The sequence below is a fragment of the Acytostelium subglobosum genome (assembly GCF_000787575.1).
Source record: "Acytostelium subglobosum LB1 DNA, scaffold: scaffold7, whole genome shotgun sequence".
NCBI classification, from domain to species: Eukaryota; Evosea; class Eumycetozoa; order Acytosteliales; family Acytosteliaceae; genus Acytostelium; species Acytostelium subglobosum.
Genome location: NW_012236526.1, coordinates 732757 through 757331, shown reverse-complemented (window position 1 = coordinate 757331; position 24575 = coordinate 732757). Strand labels below are relative to the sequence as shown.

At 44.2% G+C, this 24575-nt stretch overlaps 15 protein-coding genes across 15 annotated transcripts; 7 read left to right on the top strand and 8 right to left on the bottom strand.

The window, feature by feature from the left end:
• Positions 1 to 159: 159 nt before the first annotated feature.
• On the bottom strand, positions 160 to 1920 carry SAMD00019534_041870 (hypothetical protein; the record flags this gene model as incomplete). Its single annotated transcript, XM_012900692.1, has 2 exons — positions 160 to 1578; positions 1639 to 1920. 2 exons carry the CDS (start codon positions 1918 to 1920, stop codon positions 160 to 162), a joined length of 1701 nt encoding a protein of 566 aa, XP_012756146.1.
• Positions 1921 to 3019: 1099 nt separating this feature from the next.
• Positions 3020 to 3946, top strand: SAMD00019534_041860 (hypothetical protein; the record flags this gene model as incomplete). Its single annotated transcript, XM_012900691.1, has 2 exons — positions 3020 to 3580; positions 3686 to 3946. The coding sequence occupies 2 exons, from the start codon at positions 3020 to 3022 to the stop codon at positions 3944 to 3946; spliced, it is 822 nt and encodes a 273-aa protein (XP_012756145.1).
• A 475-nt stretch (positions 3947 to 4421) lies between these two features.
• Positions 4422 to 5302, top strand: SAMD00019534_041840 (hypothetical protein; the record flags this gene model as incomplete). Its single annotated transcript, XM_012900690.1, has 2 exons — positions 4422 to 4988; positions 5060 to 5302. The coding sequence occupies 2 exons, from the start codon at positions 4422 to 4424 to the stop codon at positions 5300 to 5302; spliced, it is 810 nt and encodes a 269-aa protein (XP_012756144.1).
• On the bottom strand, positions 4848 to 5225 carry SAMD00019534_041850 (hypothetical protein; the record flags this gene model as incomplete). The annotated part of the gene is made up of 1 exon (XM_012900689.1): positions 4848 to 5225. A coding segment is annotated over one exon (378 nt), but the record flags the coding sequence as incomplete, so codon positions are not given.
• A 60-nt stretch (positions 5303 to 5362) lies between the features above and the next one.
• Positions 5363 to 6785, bottom strand: SAMD00019534_041830 (hypothetical protein; the record flags this gene model as incomplete). The annotated part of the gene is made up of 2 exons (XM_012900688.1): positions 5363 to 5687; positions 5758 to 6785. The coding sequence occupies 2 exons, from the start codon at positions 6783 to 6785 to the stop codon at positions 5363 to 5365; spliced, it is 1353 nt and encodes a 450-aa protein (XP_012756142.1).
• Positions 6786 to 7367: 582 nt separating this feature from the next.
• SAMD00019534_041820 (hypothetical protein) lies at positions 7368 to 7979 on the bottom strand (the record flags this gene model as incomplete). Its single annotated transcript, XM_012900687.1, has 1 exon — positions 7368 to 7979. The coding sequence occupies one exon, from the start codon at positions 7977 to 7979 to the stop codon at positions 7368 to 7370; it is 612 nt and encodes a 203-aa protein (XP_012756141.1).
• A 207-nt stretch (positions 7980 to 8186) lies between these two features.
• Positions 8187 to 9187, bottom strand: SAMD00019534_041810 (hypothetical protein; the record flags this gene model as incomplete). Its single annotated transcript, XM_012900686.1, has 5 exons — positions 8187 to 8287; positions 8405 to 8615; positions 8693 to 8844; positions 8933 to 8996; positions 9101 to 9187. The coding sequence occupies 5 exons, from the start codon at positions 9185 to 9187 to the stop codon at positions 8187 to 8189; spliced, it is 615 nt and encodes a 204-aa protein (XP_012756140.1).
• A 681-nt stretch (positions 9188 to 9868) lies between these two features.
• Positions 9869 to 11491, bottom strand: SAMD00019534_041800 (hypothetical protein; the record flags this gene model as incomplete). The annotated part of the gene is made up of 3 exons (XM_012900685.1): positions 9869 to 10021; positions 10089 to 11249; positions 11342 to 11491. 3 exons carry the CDS (start codon positions 11489 to 11491, stop codon positions 9869 to 9871), a joined length of 1464 nt encoding a protein of 487 aa, XP_012756139.1.
• Positions 11492 to 12129: 638 nt separating this feature from the next.
• Positions 12130 to 12816, top strand: SAMD00019534_041790 (hypothetical protein; the record flags this gene model as incomplete). The annotated part of the gene is made up of 3 exons (XM_012900684.1): positions 12130 to 12132; positions 12316 to 12417; positions 12532 to 12816. Coding segments are annotated over 3 exons (390 nt in total), but the record flags the coding sequence as incomplete, so codon positions are not given.
• Positions 12817 to 13677: 861 nt separating this feature from the next.
• Positions 13678 to 14454, top strand: SAMD00019534_041780 (hypothetical protein; the record flags this gene model as incomplete). Its single annotated transcript, XM_012900683.1, has 1 exon — positions 13678 to 14454. One exon carries the CDS (start codon positions 13678 to 13680, stop codon positions 14452 to 14454), a length of 777 nt encoding a protein of 258 aa, XP_012756137.1.
• Positions 14455 to 14756: 302 nt separating this feature from the next.
• Positions 14757 to 15680, top strand: SAMD00019534_041770 (hypothetical protein; the record flags this gene model as incomplete). Its single annotated transcript, XM_012900682.1, has 4 exons — positions 14757 to 15049; positions 15142 to 15202; positions 15304 to 15516; positions 15600 to 15680. Coding segments are annotated over 4 exons (648 nt in total), but the record flags the coding sequence as incomplete, so codon positions are not given.
• An 800-nt stretch (positions 15681 to 16480) lies between these two features.
• Positions 16481 to 17778, top strand: SAMD00019534_041760 (hypothetical protein; the record flags this gene model as incomplete). The annotated part of the gene is made up of 2 exons (XM_012900681.1): positions 16481 to 17098; positions 17179 to 17778. 2 exons carry the CDS (start codon positions 16481 to 16483, stop codon positions 17776 to 17778), a joined length of 1218 nt encoding a protein of 405 aa, XP_012756135.1.
• Positions 17779 to 17862: 84 nt separating this feature from the next.
• Positions 17863 to 19611, bottom strand: SAMD00019534_041750 (hypothetical protein; the record flags this gene model as incomplete). Its single annotated transcript, XM_012900680.1, has 5 exons — positions 17863 to 18203; positions 18262 to 18690; positions 18748 to 19056; positions 19128 to 19328; positions 19389 to 19611. Coding segments are annotated over 5 exons (1503 nt in total), but the record flags the coding sequence as incomplete, so codon positions are not given.
• Positions 19612 to 20011: 400 nt separating this feature from the next.
• SAMD00019534_041740 (hypothetical protein) lies at positions 20012 to 21349 on the bottom strand (the record flags this gene model as incomplete). Its single annotated transcript, XM_012900679.1, has 1 exon — positions 20012 to 21349. A coding segment is annotated over one exon (1338 nt), but the record flags the coding sequence as incomplete, so codon positions are not given.
• Positions 21350 to 22682: 1333 nt separating this feature from the next.
• SAMD00019534_041730 (hypothetical protein) lies at positions 22683 to 24532 on the top strand (the record flags this gene model as incomplete). The annotated part of the gene is made up of 2 exons (XM_012900678.1): positions 22683 to 22968; positions 23025 to 24532. The coding sequence occupies 2 exons, from the start codon at positions 22683 to 22685 to the stop codon at positions 24530 to 24532; spliced, it is 1794 nt and encodes a 597-aa protein (XP_012756132.1).
• Between the last annotated feature and the right edge of the window lie 43 nt (positions 24533 to 24575).

Here is a 24575-nt window from a genome sequence, read left to right as displayed (position 1 = left end):
ATCCCATCACATTCACACTCACTCCCTCAAAGACACACAAATACTGTGTACACATATTCGTGACAATGTTAGATGGATTGATTGCCTGACTGATATATACTTGGTCATTTATTTGACTAACTAGTTCTACACTTTCAAACATATAGATCGATCAATCAATTATTGAGTTGATCTGGAATCTGATTGAAGATCTTCCTCACCCCAGTCATCTCCGACACTTGCACCATCCTTCTTGATTTGGTCCATGGTCACTCGGAGACGGATCTTGAGTGGATCTTCCCAGTCGTAGCCACTGATGGCATTGCATCGCTTTAGGTACTCGAGTGTCTGCTCGTGATTCTTGCGATGGAAGTGGCTCTCACTCATCTCGTACAGACAGTAGGGATAGTAGAACTTCTCAATCGCGTGTGGATGTAGCTTGACCACCTCCTCAAAGCAGGTCAGCGCCTCGTCGATCCTGTCCATGCTCTTGAGCGTGGCGCCACGCATCATCATGTAGGCAATACGATCGTTCAGCATCTCGCTTGTGCTTCCACATGTGCTGAGCGTGGCCTCGCTGCCCTTCTTGGACTGGCCAAACGACCATGCCTTGCTAAAGAAGCTGTTGCCACTGCTGCTGGCAGTGGTGGGGATTGGTATCGGGTTGAGGACGCTCAACTTGGACGCCGTCTGCTGTAGGGCTTCTAGCACCCGCTCTGCATTGCCTTTCTCCATCTTGGCGAGGTCTCGACGTATGTACATGATCTCAAAGGCTGAGAAGTAGCCGCCATTCTGGGCATAGCGTGCGGCTTGACGCACACATATTGGCTCGACGCTGCTCGACCTCTTGGCAAAGGATTTCACTTTGGACAGTGCTTCCTCGCCCTTGCTACGTAGGCCGCAGGCAAAGTAGCAACTGGCCAGTTGCAGGCCACAGAGCGCACGGATCTGGAATGACTCCTCCTTGACAAGGCGCTCAAACACCTCGATGGCCTTGGGCCAATCCAGCATGATGACGTAGCAGTTGGCCAACTCATATGAGTAGATCAATGGCGGACGCTGGAAGGTGGCGCAGTTGTCCAAGGCCTTGACCATGCATGCCAGCCCCTCCTCGATACGGCATTGTTTGCGGTAACAGTGGCTGGCCATCACCTGGAACAATGATCCCTCGGGATATCGCTTCATGTTATCCTGGATCACGAGCTCGGCTTCGCGAAGATGCTTGGTAGGATTGTAGAGGCCACGAGGCAACAGTAGGTTGTTGAACAATAGGACCATGTTGGCAAACGGTGCTCGGATGCCTCCATTTGTACCACAATGTTTGATGTATTGCATGCCTTGCTCGCGGTCCGCTTTGAATCCAACAAACTCAACCAGACGCAAGAACTTCTGCGGTATGATTGACATTGCATAGAGGAAGAAGCCGACGCCAAAGTGTAGACACTCCAACAACTGCTCATTATACTTATGGCCATCCTTCACCTGTGACAAGGCATCCTCAAACGTCTTCCAACTCCTCCTCATATTGAAGCAACCCTTGAACTTGTAGTCCCTGGTCAATTGGAGGACGGCAATCATGTATAACGAGTCTCCAAGTACCTGGTATTACATAATCGTTAGTTTGGAAACAGGTGGATACTCAACCTGGACAATACATACGATCTTGCAATCCAGGAGACTATTCTTGAAGTCCTCTTTGGACTTTAGTATGAGGTTGCTGGATGGTGGAAGTTTGTTGGAGTCCAGGTATTTGATATAGGTCTCGGCCATCTCTCTTGTATCCTTTAATCTGGCCAATGCCTGTTCAGTGTCGTTGACATCGGCCGTAATGAATGATCGCAAGAATATAGTCTCAGCATGATGTAATGAATATCTTGGATGACTTGATGCCTTCTTCTTCAAAGTTGATTCCGCCAGCTCGAACTTATTGTTCCAGAGCATACTTATGGCATCAATAATTTCTGTGTCAATCATTCTTTATCTCCAACACAACAATAGTATTATTATTAATATTAATATGATATTCAAACAATAAGTATGAATGAATGATTGATTGAATGAATGAATGAATGAATGATTGTACCCAACTACATCGACAGTGTGTATTCTTTAAGAGCCAACCAACCATCGTCATCATCATCCCATCCATTCAATTCAATTCAATCAATCAATCAATCAATCAATCAATCAATCAATCAATCTTTTCTAACCATGTACATCAATCCATTCGTATACATTTAATTAAGTACTTGTTAGAGTGTGTGTTTTATATTCGTTAGTAGTAGAAAGGAAGTAATCGATCACTCCTCACTCACTCACTGGTCGGTCAGTCGAAATGATCACTGATCGAAAGTTAAGTGATCACAGGACACCACCCTCATTCCAATCCTACAACATCATCCTTCACCTCAAACACACCCATTCACATTCATTCACACACTAACTAACATAGACATTGACATCCACAACCGGAGATATATCTCACATTCGATAGATAGACCAAAGTTATGTGAGGTAAGTGTGTTTGGTCTTCATGTACCCCACCTCTGTCTGTATGTATCTCTAGCTCTCATTCATTCACGCAACCACACTACGCACCACACTGTCTGTTCTTGTTCTTGTTGTTGTTGTAGACATCTAAACACAACATACTATTTATGTGGTGAAGTGTGATATACTTAGAGTGTAGTCTAGGTTTATGTAATTCATTTAATCTTAGTATATTTCATTAGTGTCTTATATGTATACATATAAGGTTAGTTAAGATATGTTTAAACGTATTAACTAATATGGTTTGTTTAGATTCAATTGAATTAGAACTAAATGAATGAATGAATGAATGACATGTCAGAGTTGACATGACAAGGATATGTCCATCCATTGACAATGACCATCTGCCCCGTCCATGGATGGATGGATGGATGAGCCCTGGAAGGATACTGGTCCGCCAACATTGACTTTGGTCAATGAGTAGGGGTCATGACTTATCTTTAGTCAAACATACAAAGATATACAAATCAAACAAAGAAAGAAAAGAATAATGGCAAACTCTGTCTCTTCGGAGGTGGCGAACAGGAGACTCTTTGGAGTCATCTCAGGACTGTTTATGTTCTTGGGATTCTTCTTGGCAATTCTAGCTATTACAGTGCCAGTGTACAGGATTCATTATCACTATCATTCAGGACCAGAGGGTCATAAACAGGTGGTGTCCGTTGTAAAGGACTTTTATGCATTCTCCTATCAAGAGCATCGTTCAATTGGTGGCAATGAATCAGTTCATTTGGAGCGCCACTCAACATACACCAAGGTGGACAGCCTTCTGTCCACCAATGGTATCATTGGAGCAATATTGGAAGGAGGCTTCATTGTTCTGTTGTTCAACTTGGTCTGTGCCAACATGACACATGGTCGTACCCACAAGATCATCAACCTTGTCTTTTTGACAATCCTAACTGCATTGGCATTCGTGGCCATTGTTACCTTTGGAAGCCTGCCCTACAACTTTAGACACTATGACTCTGGCAACGAGAACTACTGTGTAGAGAATAACAGATATGTTCACCAATGTTACTCACTCTCTGGAAAGACAATTGGTGGAAAGGTAACAATTGACATTCCATTACTTTGAAATCAATGATTGATTGACTGATCACTAACCATCCCTCACTCCCTCACCTCCTCCGTCCCTGACTCAATCGACCATTAGTTCATTCATTATAAGTGGGCTCCATACGCCGGTTATTGGTTCTTTATTCTCGATTTGTTCGTCCTCATCGCTCTGTTCCCTTTAACACTGTCATACTTTAGGAGACTGCATTTGGAAGCTCAGGATATTATCTCGGCAACACCGGCCACAGCTGAAGACAGTGTACCGTCTGGAAAGTCTGTGTCACCAAGCATCACCTCCTCTAGTTCACAAGCAGCTGCTGACGACACCAAAGAGATAATTTACACCATTGACTCCTAAGACAATATTCATTCCGCTTTCCACTCTCCTCGCACATCAGTCTGTCTGTCAGTCAGTAAGTCAGCCAGTCAGTCCAACTTGCACACAGAACAATGTCGTTGATGTAGCAATGTATATAGAGAATCACATAAACTACAGCTATTTATTATATATTCACACACACCCAATCAGACATCAGTCGACTCGAATGATTGGAACACACACCAAATCACTTGATTGATTGATTGATTGACACTCCAGCTCACACACATATACACACCTGAATAATCGAAGGATTGATACAAAGAGTGATCAAACTTGATTGGTCATGGAAGTGTCATGGTGTGAATATGTTTGATCGAGAGAGAGGGGATGGTTGCAGGGTTGACCATGTGATTGTTTGATTGCCAGACACCTGGTGTCTTCAAAGTTGGATCATATATCTCACATCCATATTCCTATCTTAATAATATATATCAAACCTAGGACAATAGACATGGAACTCGTTAATAAGTGTAGTCCATGGATAAAGAAAGAGTTTGTGTCCGTGGCAATAATAGCTATTGCTGGATTGGTACTGTTATCAACGTTCACAGTCCAATATGAACTGCAATATGATGAGATACAATGGTCGTCCGACAAGAATGTCACAGTGGAGGTGAACCACGACGAACGATTTTATTACTACGGCATGGTGGTCAATGAACTGAGGAGCGATGGCAACAACACAGATTGGTTCAAGATCTACAAAGACTACTGGCCAAAGGGTTTCAGTCTGATGACGTCCATCCTGTCGCTCAAGATCATTGCCATTGGCTTCCTGGCCGCATCGTTCATATTCGCGCTGATCTATCTCGATGGCCACAGGACGACCAATCACAATGCGCCAATCATCTTCATCACGCTGTACCATATATCGCTACTGTTTGTATTCGTGTCGGTCGTCACCATATGCAACCTCACCAAGGCGTTCAGGTCCAATCCATACCATTCCTGCATCGATGAGCAAGGTGAATACGTCAGACATTGCCAGACATTGACTGGAAGTTACTCTGATCAAAGAGTGAGTATTATTATCCAACTGATTGATCGTTTGATTGATCGATTGATTCACTGACTGACTGGCACACATAGTATATAAGCTACGAATGGGGTTTCCAATATGGATGGTACATTGGACTTGGATCGTTGCTGGCATATTTAGTGGTCGAGATCCCAGTGATGTTGTTGTATAGGAGTTCAAGGATGCCAAAGACCAACTCGAGAACCAATCTGTTGTTTGAGAGGAAGATGACCTCATCCATGGAGATGAAGGCACGTGTCGAGCCAGCGGCCGTAGCAACACCAGTGGTAACAGTGACAGCGCCAAAGCAATAAAGAAAGCCCAGTGAGTTAGCTGATGCTTGTATAAATAGTGATATTGATTGATAGAACAATCTATGATGTCATTGAGGAGGACGGTGACATTGAGCTGCGATTGCTGCTGCCCGAGTGCTTGTCAAACTCACGGATGAGTTGTCTTTGTTGTTGATTGATTGTACGGGGTATCACCACAACGACCTTGATGTAGAAGTCACCCTTCCTTTGTGTGGCCATGTCGACAAAGCCTTGATCCTTTATCTTGAGCACCTGATTTGGTTGTGTACCTGGATGTATATCAATGTCCATCGTTCCATAGAGGAATGACACTGTGATCCTATCACCAAGCACAGCCTGGACCATTGATATCGATACATCGCTCCAAACATCATTGCCAACTCGTCTACACGTGTGATCACAAAGGGTAAGCGACTTGATCACATCATTTGTTCACATCTTCGTCAATCACTTACTTGTAGTTTGTATTTTCGTCCACTTGGAAGTCGACGATGAGGTCACCTGCTGATGTGCCATTGTCTCCCTCGTCACCAAGACCAGAGAGCACTTCTCTGTGTCCGTTTGTGACTCCGGCTGGCACATTGACCTTGATTGAGTGTTGGCATTGTATCCTCTTAGTGCCACCGCAGTAAGTACATTCGACTGTGGACACCGATGATGTCTTGCAATGCGGACAATTGATGATTGGCGTGTAGAGTAGCGTCTTGATACAGCCCTCTATGCTCTCCTCGAAGCTTACACGTACTATAGTGTTAACCGACTGTCCTTGTCGTCTTGGTGAGTGTGAGCCAAAGATGTTGCTGCTTGTGCTGCTGCCGCCAGGTGTTGGTACCTGTGCTGGTTGATCAGCTGTCAGGTGATCGAGTGTCTTTGAATCAGATACAAAGAGAGTGGAGGTTGTTGAAGAGTTGATCTGATTGCCTTTGTCGAGTGACTGCGTTGTTGTTGTGGTCACTGTTGTAGTCGACTGATACTGTGTCGACGATGTGAATGGTACGCGATGAGTTGATGATGACAACTTGGTGAATGGATTGTTGTTGGTGTTGGCCTGTTGGGGAGGTTGTTGCTGAGGTTGTTGAGGTTGCGGTGGTGAAGATGGTGGCGATCTATCCTTCTGATGAGATGAGACTGTTGTAGTCGTTGTCGTTGTGGTAGTTGATTCATTCCTTGGCGAGTGGACGACATGATGATGCTGCCTCAGTGCATTGTTGATGTGATCGTTCAACTGAACTGACTTGTCATAGTTCTGTCGCAACTCGGGATTGGACAGTATCTCATAAGCTTCGCGAATATCGTTGAACTGCTTCTGGTTGGCCACTGGGTCCAATGAGTTCTTATCAGGATGATACTTGAGTGCCATGTTCTTATAAGCCTTCTTTATTGACACTGTGTCGGACAGTTGCGGGTCCAGACCAAGTACCTCATAGAAGTTACGTTTCATCCTCGTCGTCGTCGGTGTCGATGCTGTAGGTGGTCGTTCCATCTATATATATGTTGTATGTATTGTATCACAGTGTCAAGTTGACATTGAGTGAGTGAGCACTAGACCATCGTTGTTGACATTATAACTTGGTCACCTGGAGACCGACTTCCCAATGGTTGTTGTGTTGATCCAATCGAACAAACATGAAACGAAATTTCAATGTGAATCGAATGAAATTTCATCGAACTCTACCACCACTTTGTATCACCGGAAGTTCTAGTTTGGATTGAATGATGAATAGTCTTTATTGTTCGGTCACGACGAATGATGTTGGATGTAGATGGAGGGCATTGAACCCTGTTCGGGCGGGAGCCACCCATAAAGGGGAGGCTATCATGGTAACATTGGCAACCAATGAGAACTGAGTTGCTGTCGCTCAATCACTTGAATGATGAGTCTTGAATGATTCGATCGGATCACGATCACACGAATGAAGTGTATGTGCACCATAACATCGTTGCATTGACGCATTGGGGTGCGTAGCCATAGTAGAGAGTGAGACCTGTTGTTGTCAACATAGTGGAGCGATGAGGCACACACCATGTTAAGTATAGTTGAATGACAGGCCACGTGCTGCCCGAGTTACTGTTCCTCCTCGCCTGGCTCTTGAGTATCATCGAATGCTCTCTTGGCCTTCTTCAGCTCCTCGTTCATGCGTAGTAGCTCAATGACACGATGGTACTTCTTGGCATCCTTTCGCACAAGGAACACCAGGTCCTCGGTCTGAAAGCGACCACGACGCGAAGACACTTGACCAGCCTTTGACGTCATCTCCTGGATGTACTCTGTAACAATGTCCTCCATCAAGTCCACTGAATCGGGCAGGGGCTCGCGCACATCTCCAAAGCCATACATCATCTGTTTGATCTCTCTTGCAAATATCCTCTTTCTCTTATTCGATGATGATGGTGCTGTCGTCACCATTGCTGCTTGTGCGAATGCAGGCAACAATGTATGTGATTGTGGTTGTAGTGATGATAATACTGATGTTGGAGTGTTGGCTGATGATTCTAAATATGGCTTATGAGTATTTGTTGTTGTTGATGTTGATGATGATGGAGACAATACATCATCACTAGTATTATCCTTTGATTTGGATGATGTTGGTGAGGTTGTGGCTTGAGGTGACTTTGGAGACCATAATGAAGGTGTTCCCAAGGGTTCAGACCCTTTAGACTTTGTTGTAGATGACATAGTATATACTACAACTCTACCTATATCTCTATCTATCTGTATGATCTTCAAACTTGAATGATTGAATTAATGAATGTTTCGCCAACACTTCACGAAACTTGTCCAAAAATTAATACGAGGGTATGTCTGTGAGGGTATGAACGCGAGGGTATGTCTGCGAGGGTATGAACCATCTCGAGATGGTGATAAGGTAAACTATAGTTTATTTCAACAACACTTCTTCTTCTCCTTCTCCTTTGATCTGGCAACAGAGACGACATGATCATCCTTGCCTGTCGGTTCATTGCTAGGTGGAGGTATTTTCTCGGCTGTAATTGGTTGGATTGATTGATCGAATGGTGGAATGATTGAATGATGGAATGGAATGATTAGTTGGATGATTGATGGATGGAGGTTGATGAATGGATTGAATGATTGATACATACCCAATATTTGAAATATATTATTTACATTGGTGTTGTCCTTTGCCGACGCTTCAAAGTAAATCATGTCTTCTTCGCGTGCATATTGCTCTGCCACATCCACCGGTATGGCTCGGTCGAGATCACACTTATTGCCAACCAGCACCATAATGGCCTGCTCTGTAGAATGTGATTTGAACTCTCTGGTCCATGATTTAGCCTTGTTAAATGATTCCTGTATTGTTGTTGTCCAAAGAATATGGAATGAGTATATGATGTTCACTGTGGCCAGATGATGATGATAATGCTTACGATGTTGGATATATCAAAAACGACCACAGCTATCTTTGCACCTCTAAAGTACATTGGCGCCAATGAATGGAACTTCTCCTGTCCAGCTGTATCCCAAAGCTCAAACTTGATGACATATTTATCAAAGTTGAAGAACTTGTTCAAGAACATAGCTGATTGTTTGTTTGTTTGATTGATTGTATTAGTGCTCCTGATCATTCTGCTAACCTGTCCCATCCACCATCATCATATGATCCATACCACCAACAGTTGCTGCTTGTTCATTATGGAATGTATCTTTGACTAATCTTACAACTAAACTGGTCTGTTTGTTTGATTGATTGTTTGATGTCAGTCCATCTATTCATCCATCAATCGGGTCGGGTCATCCATGGTTGCCTAGTCAGGTCGCCAAACAGCCAAACATACCTTGCCAGCGAATGAAGGACCGATCATAACACATTTAACCGGTATGATCTGTTGAGGCTTGCTTGCACCAGTGGCATTTGATGTCATTCTCTCTACTTAGATTTATAAGTATATAAGTATAAGATGTATCTGTATCTCTAAGTTATATAAGTTGTGGGGGGTGTTGTGAGAGAAGGAAGAGATATAATTGGTCTGGGGGTGGATGGTTGAAACGCTGTCTTTGTCTTCTTTGCAATCTTGCAATAAAATGGTGGTGCTTTTGATCAAAAAAGGTGTGTGGGGTCCTCTTGTGATCGACTTTGTTTGGTGTAGAATGAAGAATCGGCTGTTGTGTGAGTCTATCTATTTGTTTGATTGACAATGATGTTGAGTACTTTAGTAACAATACCTACAATAAAACCGAGAATATATATCTATTTATTACAAGTAGTAATAAAGTATCAAACAAACCGAATGTGCGTCATTTGATTATGATGATGGTGTGAGTTATTGATTGATTTTTCACCACAAAGAAGATATTTGTAAGTTTGTGTGTCGGCTTTCGTTCATTCACAAAGGTCCAGACCCAAAAGTGTTGTCGCCAATGTCTTGCCCCATCCCATCAGTTCCGACACGCCTGGCCTGGTACCAGGTTGTGACTGGTCCAAAGAGATACTAAAAAGTATACATCTGACCATGTGATTGATTGATTGATTTGATTGACCAACCAAAGATTTATTGAGTGCCATTCATTCATTGGTATGAGAGAATGATTGATCAAACAAAGATTTAAAGACTTGAACCATGATTGAGGACGATAGCCTTCACAGAGCAATACTCCTGGAGGGCGTAGTCACTGAGGTCTCTACCAAATCCACTCTGCTTGTATCCTCCAAATGGAATGATGAAGTTGGTGTAGTTGTAATCATTGATCCAAACAGTCTATGTTGTTGACGAGCGAATGAGTGAGTGAACTTGATCGATCCATTGATTGAATGTTAAAACTTACACCAGCCTTTAACTTCTTCTCAACCTTGTGAGCCTTGGAGATGTCTTGAGTCCAGAGACCAGCGGCCAAACCGTAGATGGTGTTATTGGCACGCTCAATGACCTCCTCAACAGTCTTAAACTTGAATATACAGACGACTGGACCAAAGATCTCCTCCTTTGAGATACACATGTCATCCTTCAGGTTGGTAAAGATGGTTGGCTGAACAAAGTATCCCTTGTTGCCATAACGCTCACCGCCTAGGAGCACGGTGGCACCCTCCTTCTTGCCCTTCTGGATGTAGTCCAACACACGGTCAAAGTGCTCCTTGCTGGCCAGTGGACCCTGGTCGACGGCGCCCATGGGATCGCCCACTTTGAGTGTCTTGGCCTTCTCCACGAAGCGCTTGACAAACTCGTCGTAGATGCCCTCCTGCACAAACATACGGGAGCCGGCGCAACAGCACTGGCCCATGTTGGGGTAGATGGCGTCGATCGAGCCTGGCACAGCGCGCTCGAGATCAGCGTCGTCAAAGATGATGTTGGGGCTCTTGCCACCAAGCTCAAGGGTCACCTTCTTGAGGTTGCTGTGACCACTGGCCTCCATGACGATGCGACCAACACGTGTGGAACCGGTGAAGGAGATCTTGTCGATGCCAGCATGCGAGGAGATGGCAGCGCCAACAGAGTGGCCTTGTCCACTGATCAAGTTGAAGACACCAGGTGGGAAACCAGCCTGGATCATCAGGTCGCACAGAGCCAGCGAGGAGAGGGGAGTGACCTCACTCTGCTTGGCAACGACGGTGCAGCCGGCGGCCAAAGCTGGTCCAAGCTTCCAGCACATGATCATGAAGGGGTAGTTCCATGGTGTGATCAGACCGGCCACGCCAACTGGCTCGTGACGAGTGTATACTGTGAGATGGGTGGCGGCGCCCTGAATCACCTTGCCCTGGATCTTGTCGGCACATCCGGCAAAGTATCTGATGGTCTCGGCAGACTCTACAATGTCCATGTCTCTGGCAACGGCCAATGGCTTGCCCACATCAACAGTCTCCAACAGACCCAACCACTCCTTGTTGGCTTCGATCAAGTCAGCCAACTTGAGCATCAAATGACCTCTCTTTGTTGCAGTCATCTTTGACCATTCTCCATTCTCAAATGCCTCTCTGGCAGCCTTGACAGCCTGTTGGACATTAGATTGATTGATTGATTGAGTTGTCAGTTAGTCAATCAATATATAGAATGAATGAATGAATGTATTGATTGAGTACATACGATATCGACATCCTTTGCCGAACCCTCTGAGACCTCACAGATGACCTCCTCAGTAGCAGGGTTGTAGGTCTTGAAAGTCTTTGGCTCGACTGGGTCGACCCACTTGTTGTTAATGAACAACTTGGTGTTTGGGAGTTTCAATGCAGACATTATATATCTTATTATTTGTTTGTTTGTTTGTTTGTGAGATAGATAGATATGATAAAGACTTGATATGAATGATTGAATGAATGAGTGATTTAATGAGTGAGTGAGTGAAGATGATAGGTTGAATTTGGATTCAATTTGGAAGTAATGGGGGTGAGATGTTTAGCCGGTCCTCTTGTTGTCCAACCAGAGTTGGATTTGTCTTCAAAAGAGTGGACACATGTCACTGTCAGTCTCCACAAACCAAATACTATACACGTTTAATGTTTATACCTTAGAATAGTATATCCTGAAGAAGGTCAATAACAATTAAATATACTTCATTCGAATGATTGTTAAGTAATATTCAACCTTTCATCGATACTTAGAATACCTATTAGATTGATTAATCAATCATATGAATGACATGACATGTAAGGTAGGTCATTGTCTTTATCTCTACTCCTATCTCAACCTTAGTAAATTGATTTGTTATGATTATGGTGCGTGCCAACTTCCTTCACAATTTTTTCAAGTGATGATGTTCACACTTGCGCGTAATTGAAGGTGGTGATCATCAATCAAAGTTATTTAACATTAATCCATACAAATAAAACAATACACATAATAATAATATACATATATAATATAAAACATAGAAAATGGTATGATTGACGTATAATGTAGCACAGGGCAGAGATCAACAAGCGATATATGATGCTGTAGCAGTAATGAATGTCATCAAGATATATTAACACTCACTCCTACTCCTCCTTCACATATATATATATCAACTGCGATGTCTACAAATACTATTACTCTGACGACGATGATGATGATGATAACAGTCATACAGTGTAGCACAACCAAACTTGTCACTCCCAGATCAGTTGACAAACGAGAACCTGTCACATAGATTCGCTCATCCAGTCGAGAGCATTCAATTGAATGTATGATCGTAGTTGACACTCAATCAATCATGTGATTGATCCCTTTGCTCACTCTCCCTCTCTCCCTCACTCCCTCACTCCCTCTCACTCCCTCTCACTCATTCACTCTGACAGGCCCATAAAGTTGAACAAAGACTAAAGAACTACGCTCTGACCAATGTATTTGGACAACACATGCCAGTTAACTGCGAGATCGAGAGACAGATATACTCACAGTTCCACAGATTGCCAACTCTGCCAAGTTCAATGGTGGCTTTGGAGACAGTGCTCGGACTGGACGAAGACTTTGAATTCGAGGACTACTTGAACGATCCAATAATGTCAGAGAAGCAGCTTCCAAACCTTCACGAGGCAATGGAGATCAAGCTTGGTCTCCAGCACCCAAAGAACCTCAAGCTCTAAGTCATAGATTCTTGCCTGGATGGATTGTCAGTCTGATCTAACGGTCGATTGATTGATTGGATGATTGGATGCGCTATACTCCTCCCCTTACATCTTCAAACTTGCCTCCAATAAAGCTTGTTTGGAGATGTTTACTTGTCTTCAATGTAATGTAAAACTTCCCATTATCACCATCACATGGATTGATTGAGTGAGTGAGTGATCACACCTGGACATGTCGACGTATACCAATCATACCAATCAAGAACAAATAGGTCAATCATTGGCTCCAATGAAGAGACATTAATACCTTACACCTATGATATGACTTATGACCTAGTTATCACTTAAGAATATGGTTGTACCAGAGGCTGTCTGTGGGGCAGTATGTAAGATGGTAGCCCACAACACATCCACCCATCCCCGCTCCACTAGTAGGTCACGATCTAAGGTGGACCATCATTATTAGGACCAAGTTGATATTTTAGACCGACAAGATATTATTTGAAGCCATCTGATTCTAACAAAAACCCATCCATCTTATAAAATATCTAGTTCTTTTGAAACCCACCTCCCCATTTGGGTCCCGAGACTCGACGAATGTTGAGGGCCTTCATTCATTCAAGTCGACATTTAGTAGATATTCATCTCAATTGACATCATCTTTATATATTATTATTATCTACTTATATAAGAATGAAACAAATAATATTTATTACTTTATTTATTGTTATTCTAACATATGTTGCCTCGGCAACAGTGACTGGAGGCTCAAACTATGTTTCTTACAAGGTTGACTCAAATTGTTACCGTGAGGGATATGGTGTTGTGAACAAGTATCACTTGGCCACATCAACTATTCAATCACAACTCCGTGCAATGTATAATGCTGGCCAGCGTCGTCTTCGTATCCCCATCTTCCATCACCATGGCGCCGACACTGGTACCGTCATGGACTCGTCCTCAGGCAACCTCTCCACTCAAAACCGTCAGAACCTCGCCAATCTCCTCGCGGCCATCAAGGTTGCCGGCTTCCAAGAGGTTGAGATCGGATTCTTCCCCATGGATGACAACAGTCCCATGAGCTGGGATGCCTGGAACGAGGACAGATACCAAGAGAACTGGAACTTCATCTGGAACCTCCGTCCATTGATCGCCGCCGCCAACATCCCCTACCGCATAGACCTGTCCAACGAGGCCATGCCCATGTCCACCGACTCGCAGCCCCTCAAGGACTACTGCAAGAAGCTCTGGAGCGACTACACCTGGAACTTTGGCAAGAATGACACTGTCGGCTTCTCAATGACCGTGTGGATCGCCGACCGTGTCTCCCAAGTGCCCGTGGTCTACAGTGGCAACCCACCAAACACATTCGAGTTCCATCTCTACCGTGACAGCTGGAATGGAAATGAGTACAAATGGTTGGTGGATGGCTTCAACAAGATGAAGTCAATGGGACTCAATCAGCCAATCATCATTGGAGAGACCTTCTACAATGATGCCACTGCCGCTGGAAACATTCGTCGTGCCATCACCGACACTGGAGTCAACATCACACATGTCACTCAATGGGCATTGACCTCATCCAAGAAGTGTGGCGACATTGATGTTGCTCCACCATCAGCCTACAACAACTTTATCGCCAAAGGTTTCTAATTAATCAATTATTATATATATATTTATTTATTTATTTATTATTTTCAATAAACATTAGTATTATTATTACAAAGAATAAGATCAGAAAAAAAATGATCTGATCGATCAAGATCACTCACACACTTCGTGATCAAAATAATAAAAAAAATGATTTGAAACGATATTCTGGCAAAAGCAACAACATCAAAAATACAACGGGTTTTTTGACCAAGCCATGTCACAACAAAAGCCATATCAATCAATCAAACAGATAGATCAAACAGATAATCAAACAAACATATACAGATAATAATAATAATATAATGATCAGTTTTTTAAAGAAACAAACAAATAGTATTAAGAAAGGAGGTGTAAAGCCTGGATCAAAGAAGAAGCAACCACAGGGAACAGCTAGATATACACTTAGAAAGAGTTGGAAGAGCGCTCTGATGGGTGGCACAATGATCAAAGACAGTGTCAAGTGTCCACCAGGAGAGGACGAGAATGATTGGATCGCCATCCACACCATCGAAATATACAACACAATGAATCATTGCTATTCCCTAGTTCAGGACTTCTGCACAGAGGAGGCATGTCCCAAGATGACTGGTCCAAAGTATGTTTGATCGTTTGATCAATCGATTGATCGTTTGATTGACCACACTCACACATCATGATGACTAACACGTGATCGATCACTAATAACAGAGCGACATTCTTATGGAAGAGTGATGAGAAGGACAAGCCACATGACCTCCCAGCCAAAAAGGTAAGTGGAGCGAGGTCGATCAATCACATGACATTTGACAACTTACTCACTCACTTAATCAATCAATCAATCAATCAATCACGATCAATCAAACATTATAGTACATTGATAACTTGACCAATTGGGTGGCGGACCAGATTGACAATCCAGATATCTTCCCACAGGATGATACATCACCATATAGCAAGAGCTTTAGACCAACGATAAAGAAGATATTGAGTAGGATACTAAGAGTATACTCACATATCTATCATCAACATTGGAGTCATGTCAAGTCTGTCGATGCAGACAAGCATATCAACACATCTTTAAAGGTATTTAGATAGACGATGGATAGGATGGGATGGACACATTTGGACACTCACTCATTAACTATTTGACACCAATCTCTCTTTAGCACTTCCATTGCTTCGTTGTCGAGTTTAAGCTGGTGGATGATATGGATCTTAGCCTGATGAAGGAGGTGTTTGAGCAACTCTAAGAACAATCAAGCGGAAGAACATTACAATAACATAACATTACAATTATTCAATCAATCAATCATTCAATCATTCAATCAATCAAAAGCGTCAACATGTAAATAGTATCACATTAGCTTGGACAAAGAGAGAGACTACTCTCTCTTGAACTCTTGTAACACTCACATTACCAACATAATACTTTGCTGGATCGACTTGAATCGAGCCTGGAACAAACATACCCAAGCCAAGTCACCCAACCAACCATTTACACAACTATAATAAAGGTTCATTCAAATCCAATCCTCTATCCAGAAAATGTCGTTTAACGACTATGGCGCCGCCAGATCTGCAACAGCAACATTACAAACAACAACTGGTCATAGTCATTCAGTCGAGCTCCACCTCCAACCAATCCGATCACATCTCACCCACGCCATTCCATCCTCTGCAGAATCATCGTCAAAGTGTGTGCTCGTGAGTCGCCGCTCACATCAATCAACAGCCACAAACACCAAATTCAAATTCAAACATTGTGCGCACTCTTGAATCAAACGGTCACAAAAGTACCTCCTCATTAGTTATAATTTGAATGTTCATGTGGACATCAATTCAATCAAACTGACAAACTATATGAGTGACTCCAACTTCATTGTTGTTATAGTGTAAGGGAAGAATAAGGTTGTTGTAGTTGTTGTAGTTGTGTGTGAGAGTGTTGGTGTATAATATATATAATAATAGTAATAATAGTATAATAGAATAGATGTCACAAAGTATTAGTAGTAGTAACAACGAAGAAGTTGCAATAATAGATACAAAGATGACTAGATCGACAAAGGAGTTGTCTAATCCATTCATTGGACCACGATCAGACAGTTTCCTCAACTTTCCAGAGTTTCCCACATGGACCATTGCCGCCACACATCACCGCATAAAGAAGAGAAGTGCAGCTGCGAAGCCAAACAGTCGAAGGACTTCCACCAACTCCTCAATCAACACAACATCCATCCCAGCAGCACCAGTCACCCCATCATCATCCTCCTCAACATCACATCACGAACCAAACCGAAAGAATATATTCAACTTTACAAGATTGGAACAACAACAACAACAAGCGACCCAGCAACAGAGTATATTCAACTTTACCCCTTCTACCGCCGCCGCCACTGCCACACCATGCTGGAGCACCAACCAGCAACAACAGCAATGCAAACCCCCAGCCAATAGCATGTTTGAATGGTCCATTGACACGCTCGCCACTGTACTCCCTGTAAATATAACGATCGATGACGATGCCGAGGACTTTGACGACGACTCCTTCTATCTGGACACCAGCCACGATGACTCTACAAACCTATTCCTCCAACGCTGGAAGCAAGACGACGAGTTCAAGTCCAACCAGTTCTTTGAGAAGGCTTCAATCTTTGAGGGATCAGTCGTAAGTATCCATGTCGCGGACGGACTGGCAACACCCCAATGAAGTTAAACTAACATATATGATTGATGGATGACACATAGTGCCAGAAAAGGAAGCATGATAGTTCGGTCAATGGAAGTTCAAGTATGTCCTTTGATGGATTCTCCTCGTATGACTCTGACTATGACTCGGGCATCTCCACTATATTGGAAGAGGACTCACCGGACAACTGCTCATCACTCACCAGTCTAATGTCTGCCAACACATTGAATGGCAGCAATAACACCACCAACAATAGTAGTAGATGTCGCATGTCAATATCTTCATCATTATCATCATCATCTAGACCACAACCATATATCAACAACAACTACAACAATATGACCAACAACACCACCTTTGATCTTGAGGATCACCTCTTCCTCACACCGATTGTACCAAACAAGCGCATCACACATTATGGCTCTACCTCTACTTCATCATCTGCATCGTCCAGCGTCACGAGTTCACCTTGTTTGACACCGGCATCATGCACCGAGACACCCATTACCAAGGCCTTCAAGTATAGACCACCCGTGCCAGTGTTCCCTTACAACTTGCCAGAGATATCTCCAATCAAATGCAAGCAAGCGCCAGAGTCCCGATGCATGGAGTCGCCACCCACCTCTCCAATGAAGTGCTGGAACTCGCCCAATATATAGAATAGCGTATCTGTATAATACATATCTATTTCATTAGAGATATATAAACAAACAGATAAATCAAAGTATATACATATAGCCTCAGGCCATCAATGGCTGGTCTTCGTCGTCTTCTCCTTGTTCAAACTCCACTTGCTCATCCTTGATGGAGGCCGTGGGCAGGCCCCAACAAGCCACCGAGCATATGATTGTGAACAGTCCACCATAGGCAATGGCGTAGGCAGAGTCTTGATGGAATGCTCCTTCCACTTGTCCAGACGTCATGATTGATATGGTCTGTGACACCACCGCAGCAGAGTTCAGTACTCCCATATACAGTCCGGCTTCACGCTTTGGACAATGACTAGACATTAATGAATAAGGTATCGAGTTGAAGGTAGTGAAGCTCGGTCCGACCAATGACGTGAGTAAGATTGCAAGCCAAACTAGAAGTGAGAGTGGTGTTAGCGACGGGACTAAATCAATCAAAGGGGATGTACATACCAGCTGGTTTGTCAAAGACAAGGAAGAGGATAAAGGCAACACCTGCTAGTTGATGAGTGAACATGTAGACGAATCGCTCGCCAGTGTACTTGACAATGAGTGGAACGAGGAAGGAGAATATCAGACTGGAAGCGGAGAGACAGGCATTCGCATAGAATCCAAGTTGGACACCCTGTTGGTAGTTGTTTGGCGATACGTTCTCACCAAAGTAGTTGGTCATTGACACCATGAATGGTGAGTAACCAAACCATGAAAGGAAGAACACCGAACATATCCAAATCATCTGTCCATTCATCGATCTGAATCCACCGACAATCTTCTTGAACACAACGAATGGGGAACTTATCCTATCCACATCCAAAGCCTGTTCCTCCTTCGCCGCTATCAAAGTTGGTATCACCATCACACCAGTGAACACAGTACCAATGGCTAGATCATCATCAATGTTAGTGCCTTATAATGGACATGGGAGAGAATGATACATACTAAACAAGTCGCGGTATGAGTGCTCTTCGGTTGAGTAGCGTGCACCAATGAGACTGGCAGCCACACTTGCCAGACCCATGGTGATCACAGCAAAGGCATTTCCAAGTGTTTGTTTATCCTCTGGTATGATATCAGATATGAGTGAACGACATGGACCTTGCATTGTGTTGACAGCCAGATTCATAATCCAGAATCCTGTGATGGCAATTGCAATTCCAGCTTTATAATCTGATGGTGCCACTCCATTCTCATTGTCTCCCAACAATTGTCCAAGTACTGGGGAGTAGGCAATAAGCATTTGTCCAATCACTATTGATTAGTTAGGTTTGAGTAAGTAAATGATCATTTTCATTGGAAATGGTCTTGGTAGTTATCCATACTGCAACATAAAGCACCAATAATAATATATGGTCTTCTTCTTCCTAAACGGAATGTTGAGTTATCACTGTAGACACCAATGATTGGCTGGACAAGGAATCCACTGATTGGACCGCATGTTGATTGAATCAATGTAATGGTTGATGGTGTAAGTTTGAACTTTTGTTTAAACAATGGAGTACCCAAAGCAAACTGGATGGAATCTAGTATCTTCCAATGTTAGTAATCCATCAATCTATCAGTCGTCTATCATTAGAACATACAGACGAATTGAACGGAGGCCAATGCTGAACAGACCATTAGTACCCATAACATGTAACATGGTGTTGTTCTCTCAGGGTTTGAGTCCTTCTTCTTCTTATAGCCATCCTCGAGTGAATCATCAGAGTGTATAAGCATCAAGTCATTGACACTACGTTGATTGGAAAGATGTTGATATTCATCAACTAGTATGATGTCTCTTTCTGGACCGTCTTGTATCATCATCCTCAAATCTAAAACTATGTTATAAGTATTTTATCCAATACTTGCTACCTACTAAGTATACAAATGAATGAATGATAGAAGTACACTCCATTCCATCATTCAATGCTAAGCAATACTCTTGGCTCTTACTCATTCATTCATTCACACACACATAACACTCCTTCAGTCTATCTGACTATTGATGTGTGTGTATGAATGATTGATTGATTGATTGGAAGGAATAGATGTGGTTGTGGGTGGTGGGGGTGTGAATGATTGATTGACTGGAAGGCCTGATCAGGCCTAGGGGTGCGCCTGTCGTCCAATCATAATGTGGGTGATTCTACTATTATTATTTATTAATAGGATACATAGACACAATAGGGTGTAATTGATTGGCAGCAACAACAACAACAATTCACTTCCTTTGCTTGAAGTAGCTGTCGATGATGTTGCAAGCCTTGTCAATGTCCTTGGTCTCAACGGTCAATGGTGGACAGAGACGAAGGGTGTTGTCTCCAGCAGAGATGAACAGAGTGTGGTGAGGCGCACCAAGTGCATAGCTGATGAGCTCCTTGACTGGATGATCCAACTCCACTCCAACAAAGAGACCACCAACGGTACGGATCTCCTTGATGTAGGGCTTGCCAGAGCCCGCCTGAATCTGTTGAAGACGCTTGAGGAGGTGCTGGCCCTTCTGACGGACCTCGCCGAGGAACTGGTCGTTGGCAATGCGCTCAAAGACGTGGGATCCGACAGCGGTCACGAGTGGACTGCCTCCAAATGTGGTGCCGTGGTCACCTGGTTGGATGACGCCGGCCACCTTGTCGGTGACGAGAATGGCACCGATGGCCAGACCGCCAGCCAGTGGCTTGGCCAACGTCATGATGTCGGGACGCACGCCGAGACGCTCGTGAGCCCAGAGCTCACCGGTCCTACCAATACCACATTGAACCTCGTCGGCAATGAGCAAGGCGTTGTTGGCGCGGCACAGACGCTCCAGCTCCTTCATGAACTCGGGAGTGGCGGCCTCGAGACCACCCTCGCCCTGAACTGGCTCGACGATCACACCACAGGTGTTTGGTCCGATGGCGTTGCGGATCGACTCGATGTCGTTGTAGGTGGCGAACTTGACGCCTGGCACGAGTGGTCCGTAGATCTCACGGTACTTGCTCTTGTGAGTGCAAGAGAGCGCACCCATCGAACGACCTGAGAAGCCGTGAGTGAAGGCGACGATCTCGTACTTGTCTGGAGAGGTGGCCATACCGTGCTTCCTGGCAAACTTGAGTGCGCCCTCGTTGGCCTCTGTGCCCGTGTTGGCAAAGAACACCTTGTCAAAGTTGGAGTTGCCGACCAGCAGCTGTGCAAGACGGATGGCGGGTGCGTTGAAGTAGAGGTTGGAGGTGTGCGACAGAAGACCAGCCTGCTTGGTTACGGCAGCCAGCCACTGCGCGTCGGTGTGGCCCAGCGCATTGACGGCGATGCCCGAGCCAAAGTCGAGGTACTCGGTGCCGCGCATGTCCCAAACGGCGGCGTTCTTGCCGTGCGACAGGACGATGCCGGGTGTGCGACCGTACGTGTTCATCACGACGCGGTCATGCAGGGCAATCAGCTTGTCAGTGTCGTTGCCTGGCTGAATGCTCAGGATGTCCTGCTTCTTTGTCGCGTATGACACGCGGCTGCCAAGTGCTACTGCTGCTGTTGCTGGGCATCGCACAACTGTCGACGAGACGACCTTCAAAGTTGATTTCAACATCATTCCTGTTGTTGTTTCCTTGCTGCTGCTACCTTTCGCGAATGACTTATATTATCACTCTTTCTCTTTCTTCTTTCTTTACTATGATCACTCTATGTATCTCTATCTCACTCCTCCTGTGTTGTGCAACAAACAAACAACTGATGTTTGGATTCCAAATTCATACATTCACTCACTCAACTCATTATGCGTGCATTGGAAGGGAGATAAACGACCAGGGAATGGTTGTGGGGTGTGAAGTTGATCACACACATTATTAACGATGGTTGATGGTCAGGACAGCACACTGTTTATATCTCTAGACGAAGATATAAATAATGATCAGTTTCTGCTTTGACTCTTTCATCATTCACCATCACTATCAACCAACAATCTTGTATCATTATTAATAATTTCTATTTTATTAATATAACTAACTATTAATACCTAACACATTTCTAGAACCTTTACAAAAGATTAAAGATTGGAATGGTCTCCAGAAGATTTTGGGAACATTCTCTGCCCATGGTGCATCATAATGATGTTATGGACTCAACCTTAGAGTCTAATGCTGTCTTTGCATCCTTTAAGGTATTAGATGATGTCATTTACGGGTTCCAATCAAAGTCACACAACTCTAGCCACAATTAGAACTCACTGACATGTTTCATTAATCAAGGGATTACAATCAAGATTCAAATGAATTATGAATTATGAATATCCCTATGTTCTGCATTACATCATCATAATACATGATCACGTATGTTGAGGTCAAACCACCGCGTCCAGTCTAGACTACATCAACAACAACAATGACAAAAACATCAGTCATGGTGGGAGCCAAGACCTCATGTCCTCGAAACGGTTCGGCTTCAATGTTTTTGATCAGAGTGGACCTCTTGTGTGACAGTCTCATGCCCCATGCTTGCGGCCCCGACAAACACAGGTCTAGGGAGATTGTTGGGGCTAAACAATCGTTTTTGATCCATCAATCACGCGGTGGGGTGTGATTCAGCGAGCCCCATACGTGTAGTGACCTCCCAGAGGTACTACCAAGTATCTATCTTGAAAGTCGTCATTGCTATGCTATCTATCACAAACTAGTATTATCGTTTCAAATAGACTCAGACTACCAATCAACAACATACTATCCAGTCAGGGAGTAAGTCAATCAGGTCAGGTCAACTCAGTCAACGACCCATCCCATCCACAAGATTCACTCCTCTGAGCTTTGAGCTCAGTGCGAACCGACCCTTGAAGGGAATCCCCTCAGTACTGTCCACCTTAACGTGGCCAATCATAGTTGTTGGCTGCAGCTCAAGGCCACCTAGAACAGATACTATACATTACAAGGACAATGTTGAGACTGAATCATCTGCTGCTGCAGAGGATTATCTCGTACTTGGATGACAATATTGACAGAATAAGCTTGGTGTTGGCTTGCCAACATTGGTTCAAGGATATTGAAAGATTCCTCTTGTTCAACGTGGACAACATGTATCAATCAATAGAGTACTACAAGAGCATCAACACCAGTACCAGCACATTCAACATGCAGCACAGCACCATCAGCCTCAACACCTTTCGCTCGCGAATATCCACCTCTCTGTCGCTCCTAAACAATCGACGAGATACACACGATAGTATGTGTATCACGATGGCCAACCAAGCCAGCCACTCACTAACCATCTCAATCTAGAGGTCAACACTTTAGAGGATCTTGAAAGGATACCTAGTCAATTACAACATCTTCACTTTGGCAATATATTCAATGCCAAGTTGCCTGTTGGAAGTATTCCGGCATCGGTCAATCATATCCATTTTGGCAGTTTGTTCAATCAAACATTACAATGTGGTGCACTACCTGCTCGTCTCACTCACTTGTCGTTCGGAAATACGTTCAATCAGGTATTGGAACCTGGCAGCCTGCCCGCCACCCTCACCTCGCTTCGTTTTGGCGACTCATACAATCAACCGATCGCCAAACATTCACTTCCAGACTCCATAACCATTCTTCATTTGGGCTTCCAGTTCAATCAGAGTATAGCCCCGCGCACACTTCCACTTGGACTGACTCACTTGCAGTTTGGCTTCCATTTCAATCGATCGTTGGACGGCTTGGACGTGCTGCCACCATGGTTGACTCATCTCATATTTGGCGAGTGCTTTGACCAAGACATTTTACCGGGAGTCCTATCTAGCTCCCTTGTTCACCTTCGATTCGGAGAACACTTTAACCAACCGATTGCTGTCGGTTCACTTCCTTCATCGCTTACATACCTCCGCTTTTCCTATGACTTTAATCATGCATTCCTCCCTGAAGCCTTGCCTCAAGGACTACGGCGTCTTGAGCTCGGATCGCAGTTCAATTATCCGCTGCAGCCAAACATACTCCCATCTTCACTCACTCACTTGTCCTTTGGCTGGGAGTTCAGACAGCCCCTAGGTCCTGGAGTCCTGCCCGAGTCACTGACCCATCTTTCACTTGGACATCAGCTCAATCACACCCAGCTTCATCTGCCTCAATCAATCACCTACCTTTATTTTGGAGAGGAGTTCAACTGCGACATCCGCCCAGGCATGTTGCCTGGCTCACTCATCCATCTCAGGTTTGGAAATGGTTTCAATCGACCAGTGGTCCCTGGAATGCTTCCACCATCTCTCTCGCACGTTGACTTTGGAGCGCGATACTCGAAAGGGCTGAGTCCAGGAACACTCCCGAGCTCTGTCGTCCAGCTCACAGTTGGCCACCCATTCTTTGTTAGCAACACCTTTGACTCGTTGCCATGTCACGTCAAGAACATCAAGATCATACTCAATCAGGACTCACTTCGCATTCGTCTACTCGATGAACATAAGGCCCTGGCCCTGACCGAGCGCCTGGAGGGTGGTTTCCTGTCCAGGCAGGCGTTGCAGCGTCTGTCAGCCGGTGGTGGTTCATCACTATACAAGTTCTTGGAGGATCGTGGCAATCTCGAGGAGCAACTCGACGAAGATTTTGACGGAGACAACACCATGGAGTCTGGTGATGAGGAGCGCATGGAATATCGGCGACGAATCAAAAGATTGAAGCGAGAACAGCGACAAAGTGGTACCAAGTTGTCGACCATCACTGATGACGAAGAAGAGGACCCCACCTATGACTATGAAGATGAGACACACTCACACTCATTCGATGACGATGAAGAGTACTCTGATCTAGCCTAGCTGCCAGGCAGCCGGACTATCAATAAAGGGTGTGACAATCACA